The sequence below is a fragment of the Ruditapes philippinarum genome, unplaced genomic scaffold (assembly GCF_026571515.1).
Source record: "Ruditapes philippinarum isolate M1 unplaced genomic scaffold, ASM2657151v2 ctg2286_1_1_1_1, whole genome shotgun sequence".
Taxonomy (NCBI): domain Eukaryota; kingdom Metazoa; phylum Mollusca; class Bivalvia; order Venerida; family Veneridae; genus Ruditapes; species Ruditapes philippinarum.
Window position 1 is genome coordinate 83839 of NW_026859524.1, and position 15314 is coordinate 99152.

The 15314-nt window shown below is 34.7% G+C and overlaps 3 protein-coding genes across 4 annotated transcripts in view; 2 read left to right on the forward strand and 1 right to left on the reverse strand.

Annotated features, from left to right (window-relative positions):
• The window catches only part of LOC132756854 (low-density lipoprotein receptor-related protein 4-like), a 75888-nt gene that overhangs the window by 45190 nt on the left and 15384 nt on the right, over positions 1–15314 (forward strand). The window lies entirely within an intron of this gene.
• LOC132756853 (uncharacterized) lies at positions 4090–8275 on the reverse strand. Its single transcript, XM_060747995.1, has one exon. The coding sequence runs from the start codon at positions 8177–8179 to the stop codon at positions 6359–6361; it is 1821 nt and encodes a 606-aa protein (XP_060603978.1). The 5' UTR covers positions 8180–8275; the 3' UTR covers positions 4090–6358.
• The window catches only part of LOC132756855 (low-density lipoprotein receptor-related protein 2-like), a 62565-nt gene continuing 57057 nt past the window's right edge, over positions 9807–15314 (forward strand). The window contains exon 1 of the mRNA XM_060747999.1: positions 9807–10008. Within this exon, the coding sequence (XP_060603982.1) occupies positions 9921–10008 (88 nt within the window). The 5' untranslated portion in view covers positions 9807–9920. The remainder of the gene's footprint in view (positions 10009–15314) is intronic.

Genomic DNA, 15314 nt, shown 5'->3' on the forward strand with positions numbered 1-15314 from the left:
TTTCAGATATTTTATACCATTTGATGTAGGTCAACGTGATTATGTACGAGTATGATTAATGCTGGGACAAAAAAAAACTTAACCCATAACTTTTTATTTATTTACAGATTCAAATTGTACTTGGACAAAAGAACATGCACATGTATGACAAAACCAGTTTGTTGAATTAGTCTGAAATGACATTGACCTTTAACTGACGTTTACTGTCAATGTCAAATTATTGAAATTTGCTTAAACCTTTATTATAACAAAACACATATATGTAATTATTCAAATATGACATTGACCTTCAGTAAACGTGTTTAAATTGTCAAATTTACATATTTGACTTTTACTTGGACTAAAGAAACTTTATATGTTGAATTATTCTGACATGACCTTGACCTGAAATTGACCTGGACCGTCAAAGTCAAATTATTGAATTGCTTAAATTGTCAGAACATTTTTTATTTATTTTCATATTTGATTTGTACTTTGACAAAGAACACTTGACAATACAGACGTGTATGATTTGACGTCTAATTGTCCGTAACCTTCAAAGTAAAAAATATTGATTTCGCTTAAATTTTTATAACTTTGTTATTCATTTACAAATTTGATATGAGCTTAAGCCCCAGTCATTTTAGAGCTTACGGCCACAAAAGACCAGTTGACGATCACCAGCGACCACTGATCGCGGACAATCTTTAAAACATCTTACGACGGTCATCGGTGATCTTCGATAGTCGCAGGTTATCTTATTTAGGTCCCACGACCAATTTCAGTCGTAGAGAGGTTTTTGAGCTTGCACAACAACCTCCCTGCGATCAAACAGGTCGCTAGTGATCTTATAAGGTCTTAGGCTGTCGCAAAAGGGGCTTTCAACTTCAATGTTTTTACTTAAAAAATGTAAATTTAAACTGAACAAATGGGTTTTATTTGTGTTAAAATATGCATTTTATTATCGATCGTAAAGTTTTAAGTATAATAAACTGAAGTAGAATATTCTGAATAAACCACAGTTTATGACAATAAAATAGTAATTTGATGAAATTTATACAAAGAATTAGTCGAGGTAGAAAAAATACTAACATAAGTAACACAGTCATAACTATTTTGGGCTGTCGATAAGTAGTTTTACATTGTGATAAAATGTAAATTAAAGATGCAAGTTGGTAGTATATCCTGTTTGTGAATATCTTTTTAAACAGGTGTGATGGGGCTTTATTTGGCATTAAAGGCACATTATGCGTCCGGAATACTATCAATTTTTTGTCAAAAACTTATTTTTAGTATTTGATTACAGTTTCGGAAATATACTTGTTTGCCATATGCATAAACCTTAAACCTTTGTTTTTCTACTTTTGTTCTGTTGGCAATTGGTATAATTGTAGTGAATGAGTATTTTGTATGGAGGTCAAAATACTACTTTGTTTACATTTTGCTACCTTTACAACACATCACTGCACGTTCAGCCCTACTTTCTTCAGTTGTTATGAATATCTTTAAGGTTCTTAATCCATTTAATATTTTAACATTATTAAACAAATGTTTGATTTCTAAAGAATTGAAAAATATGTATATCTGAGGTATTATATGCCTTTAAACTATACTTCGCATACCGCTAATATAATAATGAACATTATGATTTAAAAAATATACTTTTTTCTGTCAAAATAATGTAAAACAGTTTCAGAGAAATTGTTGATAGTATATGTAGCATTATACAATTAAATTAGAATTCCTTACTTTTGATAATAAGAATAAATATTTTGACAGATTTTTTAAAGTTCTTTTTTCATTTTTTATAATTATTGTTTTCAGTTTGCAGACGCAAAATCCCCGTTAGACCCATTTTAAACACCAGTTTACATCAATTTAATTACGGAGAGATGAGATCAGTAGCAGGTGACTGGGTCTGATAGTACCCGAAAATGTGAAATTAAATTCTGAGAGTTTTTTTTTTAAATGTAACAAGGCCGTTTTTATTGATCTAATGTAACAGTATTTTGTTTTCGTAGTGGTGAAGGGGGGTTGGGAATACACGATTGTTCGAATTGGTACATTAATTAAAACAAGCGCCTCTGGTCAGATTCATATCATTCAAGCTATATTTTTCTCGTATATGTCGTCAACTACAATAATTGAGCCGCGTCAAGACAAAACCAACATAGTGCGTTTGCGACCAGCATAGATCCAGACCAGCCTGCGCATCCGCGCAGTCTGATCAGGATCCATGCTGTTCGCTTACTAACTCTATTACAAGTAGAGAAACTGAAAGCGCAGGCTGGTCTGGATCCGTGCTGGTCGCAAACGCACTATGTTGGTTTTGTCTTGACGCGGCTCATATAAACCTGACTATAATTTTGACTAGAGGTCGGAATTTGATACAGGCAGCTTTGGATGTTGAAATAAGTTTCACAGTTTATATAAATGGAAAAACCTGATATTTTTAAATACACATCATTAACCGGTGTTAACATAGTATAACTTTCAAAGGTGAACTTGATTATTTGTTAAATATATCATGTCGACATACAATGTATGAAATGCAAGACTGATCAAGTATGATACATTAATTCGCATTATAGGTTGAAAAAACTATATATCTGAAATGTAAACACTTCCTGTTCGCAAAATTAATTCAAGATTTAATACGATTTCACATTTAAAATGTACAATAAGAACCACGTGCACTGTATTTATTGATAAACTTTTGTCAATCTTCCAAAATGAAAAAATACCGAATATAGACCAATAGTTAACTAGCTTAAAGAAATATACATGTACATGTACGTATAATGGCCCAGCCCGGGATAGATAAATTTCTTTCGAATAATCTGTCACAAACCATTTATTTTTAAAGCTGCAGTCTCACGTACTCCCGGCAGAGCCCAGGACCATCCCGGTAAGTTACCGGGATGATCCGGGACGATCCGGGGTGAAATTATTGTTGCGGTCACACTTACCCCGGCAGCACTACGGTAGTTCCCAACTAACCACTCAGGATGCGCTCCGGATCATCCAGGCAGAGCCCAGGTGAAGCTGCGGTTTATGCCGGTACTTCCCCGGTCGTTCCCGGATGACGCCGGAAGAGCCCCGGTTGACCCAGGCAGAGCCCGGTCGATCCAGGAAGAGCGCCGGTAGAACCCCGGTGGTTTGAAAACGCCCGAAAATGATAACATTAATACATAATTTTTATTTAATATAATATTTATTGTTACAGAATAGTAATTCGTGATGATTATCTGAAAAATCCTTATGCCATACTGGATAGAAAGGAAATGGGAAGGGTTTTAATACAAACAAGTGCAATCATCGCAAATTATCGTTATTCTTTTGAAATGATCCGGGCTTTGCCGGGGCTCTACCGGGATCAACCGTAGCTCTACCTTTATCCTCCGGGGCTCTGCCTGTAGTTACCGGGGCTCTGCCGGCATATACCGTGGTTCTACCGTAGCTCTACCGGCTATATCATACCCTGGATCATCCCCGGTTTGTGCCGGCAGAGCTACGGTGCTTCCCCGGTATAACCCCGGTCGTTCCCGGCAGAGCTAAGGATGAAACCTTCCCGGATCATCCCGGACCACCCCGGTGATATTAAATATTTTATTCCATCCGGGGTCGAATGCCGGATTTTCCCGGATCATCCCGGACGTTGCCGGCAGAGTTACGGATGTACTCCGGTTGTTCCCGGTCGTACCCTGGTCGTTCCCGGATCACCCCGGACTCTACCGGGGCTCTGCCGGGATGTATGTGAGACTGTAGCTTAAGACAATTTTTAAGTAAAAAAAAAAGAAAAAAAACACGCTAGATCTACTGCTATTCATAAAGTCAATAATCTAACTCCGAAGAATAATTTTAGGCCTTTGCCCGCTTTATAATCAACCGCCGTTTCGATTGATACACGGATCAATGGTAGGTTAAATGAAGCTAATTTTCAAATACAGATGTCAATTGCAACTTTTGGACCCTTTCCGTCAGTCTTCGGGTATAATTTATGTATAATAGCCGATTATGGTCCGCTTGTAGAGGAATGTCTGAATAACAAGATTATATCACGTCGTATACTACTTATTTGGAAAACCCCGAAATGAAACACACAGTTTCATTTCGGGTTTTTTCCAAATATCAAAGTACAAGAAAATTCACACTGACATAGGTTGAGAATATAAACATATATCATTGATGTTTTCACATACATATGAAACAAGGATGAACTATAAATTCTTTTTCCTAAGTGTTAATATCCTAAAGTCAATGAGATGTCATTTGTATTATATTACATAAAGCCCATACAGTATGTTATTTTAATACTTCACGTATAATGTATATACATGAACATGTACTTATACAATGTAATACATTTATATGGTAACATATATCTATCAGATACATATATCGTTTTTTTTAGTTATCTTATATTACTGCATGCTAATTATGTTGATTTTCACTTAATTTGGATAATCATGACGTTTAATTTATACACATGGCTACCGGGTTTTTATGAATTAATATCCCCTACTTAAAAAATAAAATCGTGCTGTATAATCAATTGGTTATAAACAGTTTAACAGGTTAATATCACCATATATAAGACGGTTATTTGCTGTATTTATATTCAGCCTTGATGATTACCTTACTTTGAATGTTAAATGCAATACATATAATACATTTCCTATATTCTGTAATGGTTCGTTACTACTTATTTATCAATTACAGTAAATCTAATACGACAATTATTTTTACATATTAAATTCCGCGCGTAAAATTATTAAAATAAACATTTTCAGTTATCTTTTGGTGTATTCTATGTATTTTGTTCAACCTTAAGGGCACTGGCGTTTATCCAAATACATTTAATCATTTCGACGAAACGGGATATAAATACCAGTCAGGCAATATAAATTGGTATAACTTGAAATCTAAAAGAAAATCTGCCAGCTTAATGGTTGTATAGGTAAAGGTTTTGCTATGTGTACACTTCTATTATATTCCCGTCTGAAAGAAAACTTTTCGCGCCGTGGGAATTTAGTCAGTTTTTTTTGTCTCCGTAACCAAACTTGTTCAGTTGCGTTAATACATTTTCTATGTTTGTCACTGTATCCGGACAGAGCTAATGTAATTAGGAAGCGGGTCCTCCATAGCGCGATAAGGGTTAGGTCGAATTCTACCAGGGATACATAAATACTTGTTGCTTCCAGGTTCTGATAGGATCTCTCACTTTGTTCACTTTTTGCCCTCAAGTCTAATGCGCTTTCCACGTTCTGACGAGGCGTTCAATAAATCAGACCTTAACGTCGTAGAGATTTATAGAACGTTCGTGTCAACGGTAAAAGAAAACCCTTAAGCAACATTAATCGTTGTAAACATTGTAAGATACGAGTAAACATGACGAAAAAGATTGTGTTTCCTTATTTTATTACTGAAATAGTCTAGTCTTTGCGTCACCAAGAGATTTTACAATCGAGTGCCCGGTGTCAACTAGTGATCAGAGACTAAATGAATGTCTCATTTTGTATGATTATTTACTGCCTGTAACTGCGCTCTGAACTGAAAAGCTAGTTGTTATTTTCAGAACAGTGAAAAGAAACAGCAGGGCTTAGATTTCAAGTCCGCGCGCAATACACGTTTCCTGTCCCAGAATGTACCACCTCCAAGGTTTGTAACGGCCTTCTACATACTTTCGTGTTTTGCAGCATTTACCCCGTTACACTACACAACCGCACCTTGCCTGCGGTGGGAAATATCTTGACTGTATAAGATTCTTGCCACGCATCCTCGATAGTTACGGGCTGTCACGTTTGCCTATCTTGTCACCGAGCGTTGTGTTACGTTCATCCCGTGATTGCCGTGGCTGAAGGGAACATGTGTAAACGTAGAATTACATTAAAACTATTGTAACAAAACGATTTCATATAATTTAAAGGTACCCAGCTTTTTTTCCGTTAAAATAATTAATATAATACACAAATTCGTTATTTTAGCGTTGAAAACTTAATGAAAATGTCTTGCCTAATTGCTTAAACAAGTGTGTATGGAATTTTAATATCTCGTGAAATTGACCATGGACGATAACATAACAATTGTGAACATTTGTTTATAATAAGGACAAAAAGTTTAAATGTGGCATCGTATTTGATAATGATTTTATGAATGTACACTTTCATCCAGCCTTAGTTATATACATAGCTTCAACATCATTTATATACAATGTCTTAATACGTCACATTGTATCTAGAGATTCATTTTTCACATGCAGTTTTATGCAACGTACACACTTTCCAGTTTCTTTTTCATAAACTGCCTTTATGTCTTGTTTCACTCCGCTTAAAAAGGATCAATTAGCTGTCAACACTTTAATTTCCATTCTCCATTTTTATCTTAAGGCAAATAATTTGAAGCTATTCTCTTTGAACTCTGACACTAGAAGGTGGTTATCCTGTGATGAAATCGCTAGACAATGTGGTAGTCCCAAACCATCGGCTGCAGTCAGAATTTCGTGAACTTTGACCCCGTCGGGAGAAATTTGATGAACAGTCATATTTCCGCTAGAAATGTAAACATCTCCGTCTGAGTCTATGGCAATTCCACTTCTAAGCTCTAAATTTCTGTCTGTGTAGGTAAACACCTCTTTATAATGTGATTCTCCATTTGAAATGTCCATACAGTACACGCAATTCCTTCCCAAATCATTTATATACAGCAAATGCTTCTTGCTATCTATACGGATCGCTGATGGTCGAACGAGGTTGACCTGCTCGGTGACATGTTTGATAGAATCTAATATCTTTCCAGTAATATCTAGCACATGTATTTCTCCTGTTCCACCCTTCACTGAAGTGGATCCGTATAGTTTTCCTTCGCTACAATAGGCCAGACCGTGATAAGGAAAGCCCGTGTCTATGCGTCTGCACAAAGATAGGGTCGTGTTGACGGTTATTATCTGAATGACGCTCTCATCAATTAGGGAAGTTGCAACTTCTTTCTCTCCTGTAACCACAATGTCGTTAGGTCTAGATGTGAGCACTATGTGGCTGATGTAGCTGCAATTCTTGTTGAAAAGTTTTATACTCTTATTGTGGTAATCGGCCAGGAGAATTCTGCCGTCTTCAAGAATTTCACAGCCCGTCACATGGCACGTGGTTTTGTCACCTGGAATCCGGACGGAATGACCACCCACTGGAATCGCCTTCTTTCGTTTCGATATTGATGGTGTAGAGGACAACCTTTTCTGGTATCGCTGATTTGAATCGACTCGGAGTAACACGGAACTCTGTCTTTGTAACTTCTTTTCTGAGCGTTCATTCTTGCCGACTTGTACGTCACCAACGCTGTGTAGATTTTCTTTAATCAATATAAATGTCTTATCAAATTTGAAGTGAACATTTGTCTCTTTCATGTTACTTTCAATTTCATCTGCATATAAAGTATACTTATCCAACTGGTGTTCAGCCTTTTTAAAAGCTATGTAAACTTGAGGCTGCCTAGCATTCTGTTTAACTGTAGTTAGTACTCTCTGTGTGTCATTTAATGTTTCCAGTACATTTTGAATCGTATCTATCTCGTTTTGAAGTTTGTTTTTTACATCCGAACTTTTCATCTTTACAGTATTGTCGGCTTCTTCAGCAAGCTTACTAATTCTTTCTATAGCATTTGTTGTTTCGGTCTTTATCTTGTTTAGTGTTTCAGAAACTTGGTCTGATATATTAGCAGAGTGTATCTTCTTAGTCTGAAACTGGGCTGTAAGTTTTGTCTGCAAACCTTTTAGAGACTTCTCTACTTTACCCATTTCACCACTTTCAGCAAACTGGTCGACCTCGTCTATGATATATTTGATATTATTGCATCCGAGATGACTTATATCTTTGCACGTTTTACAACAAAGTGATTGGTGACCTTCACAGATGTACTCGATGCATCGACCCGGATGTTCTGGACAAGATTCCGTCATAGAACTATTTGCTGAAGTCTTGCTGTCATCTTCAATATCCAGTAAATGATGAGTGCTAGTGAGTTTTAATTTTCGGTGGTGTTGTCTACAGCTGTTACACAGACGCTCAGAACATTCCAAACAGAAAACAACGGATTTATTTTTCTGTCCTTCTTCCTGGAGACACGGCATGCACAAACTATCAGTCCCATGGTCGTTTGCCAATGTTAATGAAATCCTTATCTCGGATTTGTTTGGTGAATCCATTTTTCTACTAAATCGTCGTTGTCCTTGTTTAGTCCGATAGAAATAAACACTATCACCCCTTCATGTACAACTTTACAATATGTTGGTTCACATTTTCACAAGGAGCTTAATTGTTCTCGGAAGCGCATTCGTACAAAAGTCTATTTCCTGATCTCCTTATAAAGTGTATCTACCGTCTAGTTCATCGAATTTGACATAGGAGTTTTTTTCTGCCCATTTTCATTCAAATCTGATCGCTGATTGTTCATACTTTTAACCAAGTAGTAGCGGTCTCATTTGGCTAGTTAAACATATCTTTTTTACACATTTTAATCTGATCTGAAATAATCTCTGTCTTTTGAGAAAGAAAAGGAAAGGATACTAAAAAATAGATTTAAACAATATCTACTTTACATAATAAATGTTATACATGTAGTTAAACAGTAATAACTTTCAAGAAAATACTGACATCCAAAAGCGGAGGTTTTATGTAGACAAAACTGTAAACAATTAGAAATGCTTCCTTTTCCAATTAAGAAAGTGAAGTAAATGTGTCCGTGTAATTATCTGAAGATTAAATGAGCACGTTTGTATGGAGAACTTGACTTCAATGATTATTATTTCTTCTCATTTCTTCTCATCAGAGAGCGTTTATATTTTTATATTTTCCTGCTGATCCTTTTTGTTGTCATTGATTCCAGTGATTTTATTGTGAAACATGAAAACTTCTTTTAAGCTGATGTTGGGTGAGTGTTTGTGTGTGTGTGGGGGGGGGGGGGGTTCAAGGGGAGTATAAATTTTTATCTGATTTATTTCGTATTGCTCATGATGGATTTTGTATTTACACTTTTAAAAGATTGTTCTATCATTGAAACATCTCTATATGTTCATAATTTAATTGAAAAATTATGGTATCGTAGAGAATATACATGTCAATGGCAGAGGATATGCGGACATTGCGTTAAAAAAGAAAAGAAATATTTTAGATACTAAAACGGAAGTGTTGTACGTGAATTCAGGCATAAATATTCATTCACGATAAGTATGAATCCGTGAAGAAATTGATTCACGGATATCAAAGAAAATTAATCTAACGCGAATAAATCCAGTTCTACAGTATAATGCATAACTGTCTGAGATTCATCTGCATTTACATGTATTTTATGTTTAGAATTCATTAAAAATGTCTTGCTTGTTTTAAAACACTTTCATAACTATGATGTTAAACTTGATCGCTAATCAACTATATTATTAATCATCATTTGGAACTAACACGTACTGGATAAAGATAGCCGCGATCGCTAGGTGGAGGGGCAGACACCTTAACAGGAAAGCATCCGCTTCAATATAGGTTAGTGAGACTGTAAGACACTCCCGACAATTATATTATTTTTCGACTTACAGGGGTTGGCACTTACTACAACAACAATAAAAAAAACTTGCAGTAAAACTACAATTCAATGCAAAAATGAAGCATCATTTGATTCATACCAATTATTTGAATCGCGATTTCAATTTTATTTTTTAAACATACTTTTCACCTAGGAAGTTTAATTCTCTACATCTTCTTAATAGATAAACATATATTTATTCATAAGTATTAAAACTATTTTTTGTCGTTATATTATAACGATCATGTTTATAACCATGACGTGCAACTAGGAAGTTTAGAACGGTTGACCGGCCAGCGTTTCGTTAAAGCCGTGGATATTTGTCCGACATATCAGTTTTGTTTTCGGTTCAGATATACATTTTTTTAATTATGGAAATTAAAACGGATGTCCTAATTCTTACAGTGTTGTTTCTGGCGACAGTGCCCTTACAAAATGTTGTTTGGGCGCAACTAATCGGTACGTTAAAATGTTTTTTATGGTATTTTATGATAATATGAAAAAAAATGTTTTTGCGTAGTTTTCAATTTTATCGCTGACTTCATTTCATTGCGAAAAATGTTTTCATATGTGTATTGTTTATTTGGATATTGACTATGGTTATCAGCAATGAAATGTTTCTTTTTGCAAAAATCTGAAAATTTGCAGATTCAAAAGAAATCTGAATAACGATAATAATCGTAAGCACATAAGTTGATCTTAAAGGAGCAAAAGGAAAGTCCGTAACTTTACACATTTTGGCCATTAAATAAAAACTAATGTACATAAACATAATATAATTAATTTTGGCACTTTTTTTTGTTAAGCTAGCTTGTATTTTTAATTGCGTGCTGTCTTAAAATGCTGTCTTATAGTCGTGTCTCGGCATGACGCGGTGCCGTGTTGTTCGCTGACACCTTCGCTGATTCACGCCGCGCGCCGATACTAAAAGTATAGAGAAATGGCATTTTGTCGATGAATTGACTAAAAGACGACTAAATTAAAGTGATATAAAACAGCAGTCGTGTTATTTTAATGCTTATGCATTTAATATGCTCGAGTTAATTTCTACAATTGTGTTGGGAACTTTTTTGGCCGAGAGCCGTCTAAAATCAGATTGATCCCGTAATCTTTTCAGGGAAGTACTGAATATAAGTAGAATTTTCATTGCCATTGCCAATTTAAAATTACATACTAAAATCTGGGAATGTTTCGGCCATTCTAAAATATGTCAAATAATATAAAGGATCTTTATGCAATAGATTATGCGTTGTTGTTTAATTAATCAAGAGGAGTTTCAGTACTTAACGAACTTTCTCCTCAGGTTTCTCAGATTTTCAAGTTCTTTCACTTTATAGTTTAATCTTGACAGATTTATTTACAATGATTTTAAAATCTCATCAGTAAGTTAAAAATCTTGTCCACAATTACGAGACAGCCAATAACTTTTAGTACGAATAAAATTATTAGAATAAGTATATGAACCGTGTCACGACAAAACCAACATAATGGGTTTGCGACCAGCATGGATCCAGACCAGCCTGCGCATCCGCGCAGCCTGATCAGGGTCCATGCTGTTCGCTTACCAACCCTATTACAAGTAGAGAAACTGATAGCGAACAGCATGGATCCTGATCAGACTGCGCGGATGCGCAGGCTGGTCTGGATCCATGCTGGTCGCAAACGCATAACGTTAGTTTTGTCGTGACGCGGCTCAAATGTTTTGTACGTGGTGGCGCCTCCGATCTTTGCTAATGAATTCAATAGCGGAATTATATAGGTAATGGGTATACCATATTTTTGATACGTCAATATTGGTTAAAATACAGTTGTTATATTTTTGATATTTACAATTATTTATCTCTTTCAAAAGTTAAGTTAGAAATCTATATCATAAAAATATAACTTAAAACAGACGATAATTGAGATACACGCATTCATGAAAAAAAAATGATTTGAGTCATGAAAACTTTGGCCGGAGAGTATTCAATTCAAGTTATTCGGAACCGTCTGATTCTGGGGTACTTCTTGTTCTGGACCTACGTGGTAGTGATTAGATATTGCCCATACATATAATAATTCAATAAATCAACTCATAGTAAAGTTTGTTGGACTAACCCTATTTAGAGCCCAGTATAACTGTTTGCAATCACAATTTTGAATTTTCACAAGTAATAACTGTCATTAAATAGGTATTGCTAACATTTCTTCATGGAAGCGATTTTTGCCAGTGAAAACAGATTTACCTCGGCCAAGTCTGTCTCTGTTTTTGAAAGATACTTCTTCTTAACATCTGAGCCGTGTCATGACAAAACCAACATAGTGCGTTTGCGACCGCGCAGTCTGATCAGGATCCAATTGTTCGCTTACCAACCCTTTTACAAGTAGAGAAACTAATAGCGAACAGTATGGATCCTGATCAGACTGCGCGGATGCGTAGGCTGGTCTGGATCCGTGCTGGTCGCAAACGCACTATTTTGGTTATGTCATGACGCGGGTCATATATTTAATCTGACCAGACACGTATACTGTTCCCTAATTAATGCTATTATTCGGGTATTTGAAATCCCTTAATCCCATAATAATGGATAATTCCAAAAGTGACTGTAAGACAAATTCCATTACACAATTTCATCAGGATTAAGGTTAATTATGACAAAGTCCTTGGGACCAGGACCAAAAAACGAATGATATCAAACTTTGATTAAAATTAGCCCGTTTAGTGTTACCAAACAATTGTTTAATATTTATTTTTATCTTATTTGTATAGAGAGTTTCACATTACATCTTTAAATATTGCTATTACTTCGCTAGATTTATCTATTTATCTCGCAGAGATAAGTAAGGGGTGTTTCTCAGTTTTTTTCCGTCTGAATATTTGAAATGAATAGTTTACATTTTTTTGTCTGTATTATTCAAACAGAAATAGCATTATTATGTTTATAGATTGGTCTACGACCTTGGGGTCAGCAAAATTTTAAATACGCAAGTCAAGCGTATAGAATAAAGTCATACATTCTCTCCGGGCTTATCTAGTTCTATATAAAGATTTTGAATAATGCTTATACTTTACTTTGATATTAAATTGCATTTTCAAAAAGTATCTGTAATAGTTGGTTATTAAAGGCTGTTTTTGTTTACTATAAACTGACATGCATGCGTTGCGTATCACATTTCAATTGTCAACACATCTTGCAATTTAATACATATAACTTGTTATTGTTTTTAAGGAATATTTCATAGAATTAAGAACTCTTATCACACAAGGCCATCAAAAGTATCATGCATTCATTAGATATATCATTTGCCAAATATTACATTTATTTTTCTCATGATTCTTATTATTCTTTACCACATACCCGCATTTTATTTCCACATTGTTTTTCATTTGAATTTTCTTTTTGCGTGCGTTAGCACTTGTACTTTATCGTTACATATGTTCAAATATTCTTTATTTTTATGATGTTTACATCGGAACTATTTTTCATGCTCCTGATTAAAAAAAACGACCAAATGACGCATTTGTCAATTTATGAAATAAAAACTTGTTTTAACTAAAAATATATGAAATTGAAAATTGAAAACATATAAAAAACGGTATTGAAAACATACTCGTTTAAGCAACTTAGTATTTTGTCACACGCAATTGAACTTTTAAAGTTGCATAAAATTACTTGTAGTTTCTGTTTTAACCCAAACCTGGTACATAAAAAATAATGTTTTTCAGATTTGTTTATCAAATTCCCCATTGAAAACTATATTAAGTCACGTCTACCTTGCGTAAATTGTTTACGTATATATTTTCAAACAATATTGCACAATGCAATCAGGAAGATTGAATATTTGTTTATGTGTTATGTCTCAAAAGGTTTTTTGTTCTTTCCTTTTTCTTGAGATGTCGACAGACAATAAAAATATCAAATATAGTTATATATTCATGTCAATAATCCAGATCGTTTTAAAATTTAAAGTTGATAATAATAGATAATATTTTTACACACAGTTATACCATTAAAAGGGGAATTATATTTCAAAAAAAAATATAAACTTTCAAAATTACCCTTTTCAAAATGACGTCGAGTTTTAGCATTGTGTGTGTTTGTGTGTAGCATTGGCATCATACAGTCAATCAGAACGTCCGAATCTCATAAAGGTCGAACTTTCTCGTAATGACCGTTTTTTTCATTATGACCGTTTTTTTCTATCCATAATGTCATGGCGAACTTAATATAGACGCCCAGTAGTGCTTCGTTAAAATAAAAGTTTAAAACCATATGAAAAGTAAAAGGTTGCGAGGGTAATAAAGACATCCTCACACGAATTAAAATACAAAAGTAAAAGTTTAAAACAAAATAATGCAAGGATTTATCTAAATGATGCAAGTCAAGTTAATTGTTGATCACTGCTTTTATTCATAGCTAAGAGTGTTTTATATACAATGGCTATAGACATATCCTTGTGGCAAAGGCCTATAACCGAAAGTGATTAGCTGTTGCAACAAAAATTGTACCAGGTTTGCTTGCGCCAAACTCGAAGTCGGACGAGGCTCAATATTATTATTTGGTTAACCTTAGATTTGTTCATGTCAATTCTTTTCTTTCCCCCCTTATTTTCAGGTGCTGTTTTCGACCCGTCAGTTGTCACCACTTCTTTGAAGAAGGATGCATTTGCAAAACAAAAATTAACACATAAATTCTCAATACTTTTTTCCCTAACTTCCCAGGTTGCTGATTTTTGAGAACTCCAATTGTTGTCTCTTCTTTTGATGAAAAATATATTTGCGACAACAAAAAAAGCACATTAAACTTTGTTACCAGGAAAACCTTGTATGGACGCTGGCAATATTACTACTACACGAATATTTGGAATTGAAGGAATTTTAAAAACACCAAGGTGCTCAACATTGATGTCGAACTATGCCAGAAATAGACTTTATATTTATGACTCACACACGGCTTCTATATATTGCAGTTGGAGAAACTTTCAACTGGAAAGTAGATTTTTTCCAAACCTTTTCCTTGACTGTAATTCATTCTGGTTTATCAAGGTATTCTAATCGTATATCCGTAGACTGGGTCTCAAACCAAATATATATTGGGACCGGATGCTTTATATGGTTGGATTGTTGTTCAGTCTGCAGACAAAGAAGACGAGTACAAAAATTCTGGTAGACAATGACATTGAAAAGCCTTACGCATTAGTGGTTGACCCCCATTAGCAAGTAAGTTAATTTTGTTAAATCTTTTTTTTTAATATATTCCAATCTAAATAACTAGAATATGATACTAAAATAAATTTTTGTAATGTCAAAAAAAAAACAAAAAACAAACAAACAAAAAAACCCATTAAAAAAAAAACCCAAAACAAACAACAACAACACCTTTTTACTTCTGAATGTCCTTAATACAGTTCATGTTTATGGCATTCTTTATTTTCAGGTATATGTTTTGGAGTGATATTGGTCGCACTGTGAAGATTGTACGGGCGTCTTTATCAGGTACTGACCAGGAAGCTATCATCACAACTGGGTTGGTGTTCCCGACAAGTATTCCCATTGCCCAAAAAGGGGGGAAACCCGATTATTTTGGGTGGACGGTCCGGGGACACGTTGGGGAAAACCAGCGTTTTTAACGGGGGTTCCGCGTGCCTTAGAGCAAAATTTTTCACACCCCGAATTTTTGACTTTTGAAAGTTTTTTTAAGGGTTTCGTGAACCACTAAAAAAACCTTTAAAACTTCTTTAAATTTTTTTTTTTAAATGGGGCAGATTTTTTTCCCTTTGCCCCC

Coding starts and splice junctions, on each gene's coding strand:
- LOC132756853 (XM_060747995.1), bottom strand. CDS start 8,179: ATGGATTCACCAAACAAATCCGAGATAAGGATTTCATTAACATTGGCA.